Source organism: Aplidium turbinatum, chromosome 7 (assembly GCF_918807975.1).
Source record: "Aplidium turbinatum chromosome 7, kaAplTurb1.1, whole genome shotgun sequence".
NCBI classification, from domain to species: domain Eukaryota; kingdom Metazoa; phylum Chordata; class Ascidiacea; order Aplousobranchia; family Polyclinidae; genus Aplidium; species Aplidium turbinatum.
This window is the reverse complement of record NC_137478.1, coordinates 3,204,480-3,217,189: the sequence shown is the minus strand read 5'-3', so window position 1 is coordinate 3,217,189 and position 12,710 is coordinate 3,204,480. Positions and strand designations below refer to the sequence as shown.

Genomic DNA, 12,710 nt, shown 5'->3' with positions numbered 1-12,710 from the left:
GTGAGTCACATATTAAAACCTTTCAAACAACAATACTAAAAATGACGGAACTGACTGAGATATTTCAAACCACATAACTTTCATACTGTGACGTAATAAGGATAAGCATTATGAAGCTATTCAAGCACCTGGTAAATTTGGCTGACACAACATCTTGAAATTCAAGATTTAAAATGATGAAATATTTCACAGGTGTTACGAAAGGTGATGAAATCTCTGATCATGTTTTAGTAATATTCCATTACGTCAGACGCCAAGGTTCAGTAGACCTGAACGGTTTAATGTGACGTTTGATTTAAAGCTTGTCCGTAACACACTGAAGCAAGAGTCGGAGTCTGCCAGTCATAAGCCGAAGAGCCGTATATTTTTGCCCGACTCTACAATCCTGTTTATCCCTCCGGTTTGGGGGATACGAGGCCAAGTCGTGTATCTGATTGTATTTATTATTAGGTAACAGGTTTTAAGGTATATGACACAACAAGCAATATATGTTAAATGTAGCATTTCTTTTGTAAGTCAATGACCAATCCAGAAAATATCGGTAGCCTGCATCACCGAATGAAAATCTCTACGTGTGTATACAAAAGGACGATGAGTATTTCTATTATGACGGATGATGAAATATTAGACCTTTCGCAAAACCTTAAAAAAGTCTGCGACTCAAGAGGTAAAGAAAAAGACCTCACAGAATCAGCAAAGATTCTAAATCAGTTGGCATTGCTGTTTCAAAATAAAGACCCAGATAAAACATCATTGATTCAGTCTGCTGCATTGTATAATGCTGCGATTGCAAGAAATCCTGATAACAAAGCACAGATACAAAAAGAATTGCAAAACCTATGCAGGCAAATACTGGATCATGCTGATGCAGACAAAAAAGAAGCTAATTTAGTTCAAAAAGCTACAGGTGTCAAGAAACGCTTTGAACAAATGAGAAAGTCAGTGCAGAACAATCTAGAAAAAATTAAACAAATTCCCAATGAAATAAAAGATGATCAATTGATTAAACAGGAGGAAGAAAAAATTTCAATCATGAAAACTTTACAAGACGAAATTGCAAAAAAGTACACTTTCATTATGAATGACGTCAGTAAATATTGTGAAGCCGTCGTGGGAAAACCTCCTTGTGAATATGCTCTCGTCGGCATGGGCTCGTTGGCAAGGAAGGAGATCACTCCGTTCTCCGATTTTGAGAACATCATCGTTTTACAAGAAGGATGTCAACACTTTGACAATTATCAAGCAATTTTGGAATATTTTCGATGGTTCGCTTTAGTTTTTCAAGTCATTATGATCAACATGCAAGAAACCATATTACCAAGTGTGTGTATTCCTGGTCTGAATGATACAACCAAGAAAGATGGAGATTGGTTTTTTGATGCATTCACACCACGTGGCATTTCATTCGATGGGATGATGCCGCATGCATGCAAATCTCCACTTGGACGACAACAAATGACAAGAGACAAACCTTGGACAACAGAGTTGATAAAACCAGTGAGTGAAATGTTAAAATATCTGAGCACTGAAGAATCTTTAAGGAATGGCTACCATCTTAGCGATATTCTCACTAAAACAACTTTCATTTCTGGAAAGATAGAAATATATGATGAGTTCTTTGAAGGTGTAAAGAAAACGTTGAATTCGATCCCCAGCATCGAAGTGCGTGATCAAATAATTGAACAAATCAAGAAAGATTTGAAAAACTTTGCGATCAAACCAAATCTTTCCACACTGATGGGTCAAAACCAATTTAATCATAAACGAACTGTTTATCGAAGCGTAACGCTTTTCATATCGGCTTTGGGCAGACTACATAGAATTTCCGAAAGTTCTTGCTTTGATATTATCGACAAACTTCATCAACTCAATATCATCAGTGATTATGCAAAACGAAAGTTGTCATTTTCTGTGGCACTGGCATGCGAGATTAGATTGAAACTTTACATGGACAACCAAGGACAAGTCGATTGGGTAAATATCAACTCTGCCAATGATTCAAATATTGAAACCTCTGCTTTGATTGCTGCTGTGGGTGAACGAACTTGCATAAATTTCTTTCAAGTTGCATATTCGCTGCAATGCGATATTTGTGAACAACTGGACATTAAAAGAGTTTATTTTTACTCTAATTTCATTTTGGTGAATATGCTCATTTGTGACTTTCTTAATTTAAAGGAAGTGTCACACAAACTTGTTCAAAAACTATGTCAACTTTCAACGAAATCAACAGCTGGTCCGCGTTTACAACAATTTGATTGCAACCTTGAATTGTTAGAGAAAAGTTTAAGAGAAGTGGAAAAGCTGCCTGAAGCAAGGAAAAAAGTGGACAATCTAAGCAAAGATGTGACAGCTGATGATACCATTGATATATTTATTGTTTTGTTTAGAACAGGAAATTATGATGAATCGTTTGATTATGGAATGCGTTACCTGAATTCGGAAAACTGTTGGATTGATAATGAATTTGAAACGCTCTTTAAGCGTCTATGTATGTTTAGTTTTATTGGATTTTATTGGTTGATGACAGGTGACATCTGGAGTAGTTGGAATACTTTTAAACTACTACTGAACATTCAAGAAGGACGAATTGACAAAGACATAAATATGCTTATTCCAAAAAACAAACAATCTCTGTGCAAAACAATAAAATACAAGAAAACGTTGGATCGTCTTTCAAAATCCCAGGCAAACATTCACAGTTTGTTTTCGATGCTCTCTGCATACGGTGATGATAATACAAGTGATATTCTTACTTTTCAATTGATGGGCGAATCTTTGTTTGAGAAAAGAAAATACTCAAAAGCAAGAAGCAAGTTTCTAAAAGTGCAAGAGCTTGTGCAACAGCAGGTGCCTGTAGAAAAGTCTCAGGAAGAATTTAGCTTTACATTGGCATTTAGTCTGATTTTCACAACAAACATCGTTTTAATATGGATTTGTTCACTTCTAAGTAACGAATGCGAAGACATGATACTATTTTTGCAATCCTCCAATATTTTTCAACATCTGAAACACACTCCCACAACCCTTGCCGAAATGATGATGAAAACTATGAATAATTGTTTAGTTGGTATTGACCTACTAAATCGCAAAGAATACCAAAAAGCTTTGAAGCATTTTCATGATTCACAAGAAATATTTGAATGTTTGGCATCAGGTGAAGATGATGATATTAGCATTGCCAATTTGTGTTCTCTCATTGGGAAATGTTTACTTGAATGTAAAGAATGTCAGGAAGCAAAAAAATATTTCCAAAACTCACTTCAAATTTATAAAAGATTGTCATCAGATGAAAATATTGACAGAAATGTAGCCAATGCGTACTTTGAGGTGGGTAAATGCGAGTTCAAAAGTAAAGAATATCAAGAAGCGAAAAATTACATCGAACTATCACTGAAAATCTATCAACGATTGTCATCAGATGAATCCTCTGATGTTGATGTTGCCAAAACCTTTTTTCAGATTAGTAGATGTTTGTTTGAAAGTAAAGAATATCAGGAAGCAAGGAATTACTTAGAAAAGTTAATAAAAATCTTTGAATTGATGTCATCAGATATAGACTATGACACTAATGCAGCCAATGTTTGTTTGATGATTGGTGCATTATTTTTCGAAAGCAAAGAATATCAGCAAGCAAGGAATTACTTTGAAAAACTATTGAAATATCAGTGTCGATTGTCATCAGATGAAGATCTTGATGAAGATGTTAATGTGGCCAACTCATGTTTTCAGATTGGTAGATGCTTGTTCGAAAGTAAAGAATATCATGAAGCAAGGGAATATTTCGAAAGATCATTGAAAATCTATCAACGATTATCATCAAATAAAGATGTTGATCATAAAGTAGCCAACACTTGTTTCATGATTGGTTGTTGTTTCTTCGAAAGCAAAGAATATCAAAATGCAAGGGATTACTTTGAAAAATCTCTGGGACTCTATCAACGATTGTCATTAGATAAAGGTGTTGAACTTGATGAGGCCAATATTTATTTCCAGATTGGTAGATGTTTGTTCAAAGGTAAAGATTATCAAGAAGCAAAGAATTGCTTTGAAAAATCACTGACAATCTATCAACGATTGTCTTCATGTGAAAGTGCTGAAATTGAAGCAGCCAGTACGAGCTTTCAAACTGGTAGAGTCTTTTTCGAAAATAAAGAATATCAGGAAGCAAGTAATTATTTCGAAAAATCATTGAAAATCTATCAACGACTGTTATTAGATATAGATCCTGACAAAATGCAGAATTTTTATAGAATTCCAATCTGGTGAGATTTTGTGTGAAACAAAGTACCTGACACTTTTCAAAACTACAGTTCGGAACATATTGTGTGTTCCTTTGTGCTTTGTGTCAAGTTAAAACAATATTGACACCACGTCACATATTGATCGAATGCGATGGTTGTCGATGATTGTGAATGTATATATTGTTGTAGGTATTGATTTTCTTCAGAAACGTTTGAAACCCAATTTTTTCTAAATGATGATGTTGCTACTGATTACAGTCAATGACAATAGTTCACAACAGCCTAACTTTATGGTGACTTGATCAATATTGTTTAATAATGTACTCTATTGTACATAATATGAACGTTCACATATTATTATACTTGTGCATTACACTGGTCAACACAACTTTTCTTGCATGGAGTTTTTCAATGGATTTAGGGTAATTTGGAGGTGCTGAATCCGAATCTGACCTCAGATTTATCCTATCACGTCAGGTTTGTGAGATATGATAACAGCAAATTGTTACTTTTATCAAAAGTGGAAGATTTGACGTTGCGTTTATTGCACATACACATTGTGCTATATCCAGAAATCCAGGCCATGTAGTACATAAGTAGCTGAAATACACCCACCAACTATAATTTTGATACCAATTTGTTTTCTAAGCAACATTATTAACCATGCAGTAGTAACAAGCTAAAAGGGAGGCTAAAAGTATAACTGACCCCCACCCCCGTCAATGTTTTGCATGAAACCACAAAGGTTTAAACAGGCCTATGGCAATGCTTGTTCAGTAACCTTATGCTGTTTTGGCCTGTCCAACACTAACCTTTCGTTATAGCACTGCATAATGTTGGTGATAAACGCAACGTCAAATCTACCACTTTTGACAAAAATAGCAATTTGCTGTTATCATCTCACAAACCTGACGTGATAGGATAAATCTGAGCTTAGATTCGGATTCAGCACCCCAAAGTTACCCTAAATCAGTTCTCAAAGCCCATGCAAGAAAAAAATTTTTTTTTTTGTTGACCAGTGTTATGCAAAAAATTACTTTATTATAATAATAACCTCGCAAGTAGCTCATTTATTATAATAATAACCTTACATGTAGCTCCACACAAAGTGAAAATTACATGACTCTTGACTTTTTTTTCATTTCTTTCTAGATAACGTTTAAAAATACATTGTTAAAAGTTAACTACGGGCAGTGACTAATAGATGGTTGGCGCATGATGCAGGAGAAAGATCAAAAGAGGATACAAATATACAGTGATGTACGCGCATACAAAAAATATTGACGCCGTCAGCGTAAACGCAAACGTTCGAAAAACCATACGCCGTATGCGTCAACGTAACTTGTAAAAAAGTGTTGGCGGCGTCAGCGTTAGCGCATACACTAGCGCAAACTCATTTTGTTTGCTAGGTGCCAAACATTCACACACTATAAACCACTCAAAACAACAAGTTTTATTTTGAGTTTCCACGAAGAAACACGAGCATCTGAAAGTGTTCATCTGCAGTGACGTTCGGTGGCTTAAACCGTTGGGAAAGCAACTTGGAAATATGCTGCAGCAAGGTAGTAGGCACGAAGGGCGTAACCGTCGGGCGAAGCCCGAAGGCGTGTTGCCGAAGGCAACACTTCCAGCGGGGGGTCTGGAGGACCTCCCCAGAAATTTTTGAAAAACACTTCCAATTTGGTGCGCTCTGAGAGCATTTCCAAAACAAATCAAAAATAAAAATCTGTCAAATTGTGCTTCGCCTATGTCGTGATCATTAAGGCGATGTGAAAATCAAAAAATTTTAAAAAATCAAAAATCGAATTATCACACAGGGTGAATATTGCTATGTAGAGTATTTCTATAAAATTTCACGCAAAAATATTCAGTAACCTTAAACATGTAGTCGATTTTGTCTTTGGCATTTGTTGCCAGCACAGAGTTGCCAGGTACAAATTTTTTGAAGAAAAAACTTTGTTTATCTTTTTTAAATTGTAAAAATTTCTAACTTTAACAACCACAACAACAATTACATATGATGCGACTGCTAGATGCCCTTTTAGGTAAAGGCTGGCGGTGTATGGTAAGATATTAAACAATCACCTGGCAACCCTATTTTTGGTTGGTCAGCAAAAACTGATGATATTAAAGCCTTTTTCACTTTTATGGCAAGAGTAGGAACAGGGCCGGATTAAGACGAAACTGGGCCTGATGCTGCAGCGCAAAAACAGGCCTATTTTTTCTAGGCATTGGTACATATGCATTCGACACTCTGACTCCACCGTACACGCGTAATCAGACCGACCAAAGAGCCTTTATTGCTTTCGACGCAGTCAGCCAAATTTTAATGAACATTAACAATAATAACGACGTGTTATCGTAAAAACTCGAGAGTAACATCAGGCTATGTAACACCAACACAATTCAATACCAATATTGCCTGAAAAGCGGAGTTAATGAAGAAAAGGCTAATCCAGATCAACTTAACGTTGGCATATTGTCAATGCTGCGCTAGTGCTGCTTACTTATACTACTGTTTTTCGAGCCTTAGCAAGCGCGAAATCTTCGATCATGTCAGTGCAGTCAAGGCTGCTCAGCACCTCATGTTCAATGCTCATAAGCGCCAGCATGTTTAGCCTTTCCTCCCTCATCGAGGACCGCAGCTCTCCTTTGACTATTCCCAGTTTTGAGAAGCTCCGCTCGCCGGAGGCATTAGACACCATCAAGCACAGATAGCTGCGCAAAGCAATCTCGACGTTTGGAAATGTTTGAGAAAGGTTCAACGACGACAAAAGCTTGTACATGGTAAGCTCTGCTGACTCGTTCACACTCACCGATGTCTGGGTGCGCATAAATGCAGCAAACTGTATGAGCTCAGCCACCAGCGTGTCTTCCAAGTCATCTGGATACGAGGAAACGAGATTTTGAGCTTTATTCTCGATCTGCTTTATGCTCAATGACGTTAGCTCCGAAAGAAATCCGAATGTTGTAGATATATCCTCATACGCCTTCATTCGCTTTTCCAGTTCAGCTAACAGTCTGTCGATCATGACCAGATATATATGGGTTTTGAATGTTTCCCTAGGGGTGAGGTTTTCTTCGTTTGCAGCTCCTTCATCAGGCATTCGCTTTCGCTTACGGCCTCGACGTTCTTCAGCCTTGTATTCGCCGTGAGGAACCTTTTCGATCGCCATCTGCTCATACACGTCAAATCTGTCCCGTGCAAATTGAATCGTGTCGACCAGTGATGCCAATAAACTAGTTGCCGTATTCAGACTGACTGTAGGGTCTTGGAGGCTAATGCTCGTACTGTTGAGACGGCATAGGATATCGTTCCAGGCAGTCGCCATAACTGCTGTCTCAAGTTCGTCCATCCTGCGCGAAAATCCGTCGGCCTGGTTTCTCGTATCGGCCTTCTGCTCCTTATCTGCCGCAAGCTCATCCAGGACTTCTTGAATGCTCTTCCACCCTTCTACTAGCGCTTTGACAGCATCTGCACGTTCACACCATCGGGTTCCAGACAAACCTTTGAGCGTTAATGTGCAGCGATTCTTCAGTTTCTGCCAGCGATATGTCGATTCAGACAGGAAAACGTATAGTCCATTGACAAAATGAAAAAACCTGGTACAGCCAGCGCAGCTATTAACAGCCTGGTCTCCTACCAGGTTTAACACTTTGCTCCTCAAAGGGGGGCCAGATTTGGCCCCCCCCTCATATTTCCTTTGATTATTTGAAGCACAGTAACGCCATGCACTTGGTTTTTCTTGACTTTTCCTAAAATTGCCAGGCGGATCTGATGATATTAAATTTAATGCTAAAAGTTGTGTAGTTTTCTTGTAAATTCAAGATTTTGGTGAAGTTTTGCTATTTCTAGCTCACTTCCAGCAAAGCGTGAAATGGATTACATTGCGATAACAAGCCATAAGCTCATAATTGCTTCGTGCATCGATATGCGCGAGCAGAGAGAAACATCCTCTTGTTTTCCTTTGTTTGGTTTGACATCAATAATACAAAGCGCGTTATTTCTTTTGCCACAAAAGAAAAGCCAGTGATCACAAAGCTGTTAATTAGAAACAATAATAGCAAACGTTTTTTGCGTTATCAGCTCTACAAAGAAGAATAGCAATCCACGATCAAAATAGTAGGCTATGTAGGCCACAAACTATTCAAAACAGTTGTTTCAAGCAGATAATATTCATTGACGAATAAAAAACGTTACAATAAGAAATCTTCTCTTGGGTAAATGCACGAAAACCTGGTTTCGAAATAAACGTTCTATGGAAATGCTCTCATTGACAAAACTTGCAATTGAGGAAATGTATCACTGCAAATGCTTTTGGGAGAGGCCGAAGAAATGGCGTTTTTGCAAACAGTAATTGTGAGATACACTCAAAATTATGAGATAGGCTCCATTTATACGTAGCAGCTAACTCGATGGCTACATGTCCCTTCCCTGCTTTATGTTGCCTACTTCTTGTTATGTCCTGCATTTTTGTTTCACAGCGCACTGTGTGTTGTTCCAAAGAGCGCAAAATAAAGATGATAATGCCTCATCTACATTACAAAATATTTAGTAATGTAGATGAGGCATTATCATCTTTATTTTGCGCTCTTTGGAACATAAAGCTAGGCGTCACATCAGACAAACAACAAATCAGCTTTTTTCATCATTGATTCAACATCTGAATACGTTGCGCCAATGTATAAGAGGCCGGCTATTGTAAAGACCCGCCATTTATAAACGATCCGATTGTACCAAAAGTGGGACAAACTAGTGGATCAAAGAATGAATAAACAATGCTGAGAAAACTAAATCTAAGTGACCAACAATACCGATGTCTTCATTTATCTTTGAAAAATGCTGCCTAAACTTATCAACAAAAAATACCGTAAATAACGGCAAGGATCCCGAAAGCAGAATTTGCTCGACTTTCAGACATCTACAGTAATAATTCCACACATACAATAACGGGCTCTCAACGGCTGTAAGATACATAATAATCACTCTGGTTCTGGGCGGTTTGTGTAACAGCTTAGGCGAAGACACTACTTGAAATGATGCACCACACAAAAGATTTTCAATGAAGACTGAGTCTAAAAACCGATGTGGATTGTGCTGCACATTGACTTCAAGTTTAGGACAGAAAAGGCACAAAAATATCATGATAAAAATAAAGACCTTGTGGGAAATTTTCGAGAATCATAACACGATGCAAATACCATAAACGCGTAGTTTGCATGCTGCTCTAAGCTGGCCGGCAACCACAAAGGTAGACAATACAGGCAGTTTATAATTAGAACAGCGCAATAAACATTATAAATACGTAAATCGACAATTTTCTTTTACAAACGTTTTACGTCTAATAGTAAATTTTCCCCCAACAATTTTTTGTGAAGCGCTTGCAAACCACGGTTTTGTAAAATAATTCATCATTATTATTTTTTACTTCTCGGATATTGTAAAACGTCATCAGCAAAATCACAAAAAAAAATTTCATTACTTCAATGCAGTAGGCCTAAGAATTTTTTATAGAATTGTAGCCACGTTGTTTCAACAAAGAAGCCATTTTTTGGCAATATAAAGTTATAGAAAATAATTTGCAATCCTGCAAAAATGTTTGGAAAGAATCTAGGAAATCTTCTCACAATCTGGCACAAAATGATTATGTTTATTGTATCTCTGCAATATTTTTTACGACAACATTTGAAGCTTCGTTATAATCATTTTTATCTTTGAAGTCAAAAGTTAATTTTTTTTGGGCCAGAAACATAATCGCTGCCTTGCTGATGTTGTCGCCTTTACGCGTATTTTTTGTGTTTCAAACAATGACGACCCAGTCAGCAAACCAGTCCTTTTACATGAATTCAACATTTGTAAACGTTAAATTTATGTAGCTTTGCTGACTGTGGGTTATTTCACATTTCCTTTGTTTACGCATGTTGATCAATTCGCTGTTCCATTGTTTCGACGCTGGCGGACTAAAAATGTATTTTCAAATTGATTGACACAATCTTCAATAAAAAGTTTAGCTTCGAACTTAGCTTTGTTGATGTAAATGCTGTATTGTTTGTGGATGTAATTTATGAGTCATGTTTATAAACACCCGTAAGCGAAATGACTTATGATGTAGCCTGCATGATATTTGTGATGCGACTTGACACAAATCCACAGTTTCAAAAGCATCTAATTTGAACTTAAAAATTTCAGATAATTTCAACAACTTGTTCAATTGTCCTCTCTCAACTAAAAATATTCATACTACAAACTCAATTGTAGACCTAAAATACACAAACGAAGATGTAAACAGCTATTCAAGCAGGCTAAGGTGTTACTTATGAGAAATTTGGTTCCATAAAACTAGAAGCTAGCCATGAGTTTGGAAATGCATTAGTTTAGGACAAAAATGTAAGACAACAAACGCAGTTTTGTTTTTTTTCAAATTCGTGTAACAATATTACTCTGATTGTAACTATTTTAGAATCAGCGAGTAGCTTACAATAAGATTTGCTTGCAAGTCGTAAGTAAATCTTTATCAATGCAATGATTCGGCACACCGCACACACACTTCGTGCCTTCGATCGAGCTCATTGTTTTTCAGAACTTTGCATGAAATCGGATTAGCACGGTAATTAAATAGCGGCAAGATAAATCAAAATTGTCGTTTTTGGGTACCTTTGCAAAAATTGAAATATCAAGTTTAACATATAAAATTTTAAAATAATGACTTTTCAAACTTATAGACAAATGATTTTTTTTCACACCAGTGCAACTTCTGTTGAAATAGCACCAGCGGATAACACGTAACAGCTGATTGAATCTGATCCAAAAACGGCCCCCCCTTGAGCAGTTAACTTCCCAAAAAACGTTGAAAAGCAAAGGGTTAAACTGTGGTTGCAGCATGGAATAAAAGCAGCATATTTACATTCTCGCTTCACAATTGCCTGGACACCGTTGTACCGTCCTGACATGTTTGACGCATTGTCATACGACTGGCCTCTGCAGTTAGTAACATCCAAGCCATTTTCCTTCAGAAAGTTCAGAAGTATGCTAGCCATGTGCGTAGCGGTGTGTCTCATCATAGGCAAGAATGTCAGGAACCGTTCAACTGGACCCAACGGCAGAACATATCGAATAACAATCGTTAGCTGGTCGAGGTGTGATACGTCAGGTGTAGAGTCAATCGAGACAGAGAAATACTTCGCCTTCTTGGCTTCTTTCAGGATGGTGTCCTGCACCTTTTGTCCCATGAGCTGCACCAGCTCTTCGCAAATTGTGGATGACAAATAAGAAATGTGACCTTTCCCGCGGTTCGCATATTTTCTAATATGGCTAGCCAGCAGAGTATCGTACTCCGCCAACAACTCAATGATGCCAAGGTAGTTACCATTATGAGGGGAACCTATGATCTCATCCGCGCCCCTTATAGCAAGGCCACGCTTAGCTAGGAATATCAGAACGTCGATGAGCCGCTTTACAATCTGGCGCCAGTAACACCGCTCTTCCTCGACCTGTTTAGCGGCTAGGTAGTCAACACGACCGGCCTCCCTCTGTCGGCTCGCAAAAGACAACATAGCCTTGCGATGACCATCGCTGCTTTCATGCATTTTTATTCTGGATTCGCCTGACCTCCAATTGTCGAAACCGCCGGATACGAACTTGGTTGCTTGAACAGCATTACCACCGAACAACTTGCATGCAAAGCAGAACACCTTCCCGGTCGAAGGCGAGTAGCACAACCATTGTCTATAGGATTTTTCACCATTGAGCGGATGCGTACGCACGAAGAAGGTCTTATAGTGCATCGACGTTGGAATGATTCACCTAGGTATTGTCTGGCGCTCTCTTCAAACATCGATTCAGTGTGTTGGCAGTGTTTTGAACCTTTCTTGGCCCAATATTCTCGAGTGTCAGCGTTGATTTTACCCCACTGTCCTAAATCATTGGTGATATCCTCCAGCGTTTGCGCCAGTGCTTCGCCAGTGATAGCGTCTCCTTTCACCTCTGCTCTCTCCGCTGAACTTTCCCGCTCTTTATCCTCTCTTTCCTCATCAGGTTCATCTTGCTTGGCCTGGTCTTCAGGAGCGCTCGAATTCGCAATCGCATCCGACGCAGGCAATTGAGACGAAGCTGCTCGCATTCCAAAGTATGAACTCAGTTTTGGAATTTTCGCCAGAAGCTTTTCTTGTTCTGCTGCTTCTTTCCTTTTCTTTTTCGCTTTATCCCATCCACTGAGTTGAGACGCCATAGCAAGCGTGCACAAAACGCAGCTAAATTTGTAAATTGTGGAACCGTAAAATTTATCGCATTAACTTGAAATCTTCCGTTACAATAAACACAACGCCGTATATTTAGCCTACGTCACAGTGCAAAAAAAAAACATTAGCAATTGTCTTAGAATTAAGGCAGTCGCTAGCGTCCAAGTGAACCCCAATGCTTTCCATCATTTTTTGTTATAAACTGACACTGGTTTCCATCCTTTTTTG

The 12,710-nt window shown here is 38.1% G+C and overlaps 1 protein-coding gene across 1 annotated transcript; it reads right to left on the bottom strand.

Annotated features, from left to right (window-relative positions):
- Nucleotides 1-6,751: 6,751 nt before the first annotated feature.
- Nucleotides 6,752-11,831, bottom strand: LOC145774525 (zinc finger MYM-type protein 1-like). Its single transcript, XM_082585786.1, has 2 exons — nt 11,150-11,831; nt 6,752-7,719 (listed from the first exon to the last, which is right to left on the bottom strand). The coding sequence occupies exons 1-2, from the start codon at nt 11,829-11,831 to the stop codon at nt 6,752-6,754; spliced, it is 1,650 nt and encodes a 549-aa protein (XP_082441912.1).
- Between the last annotated feature and the right edge of the window lie 879 nt (nt 11,832-12,710).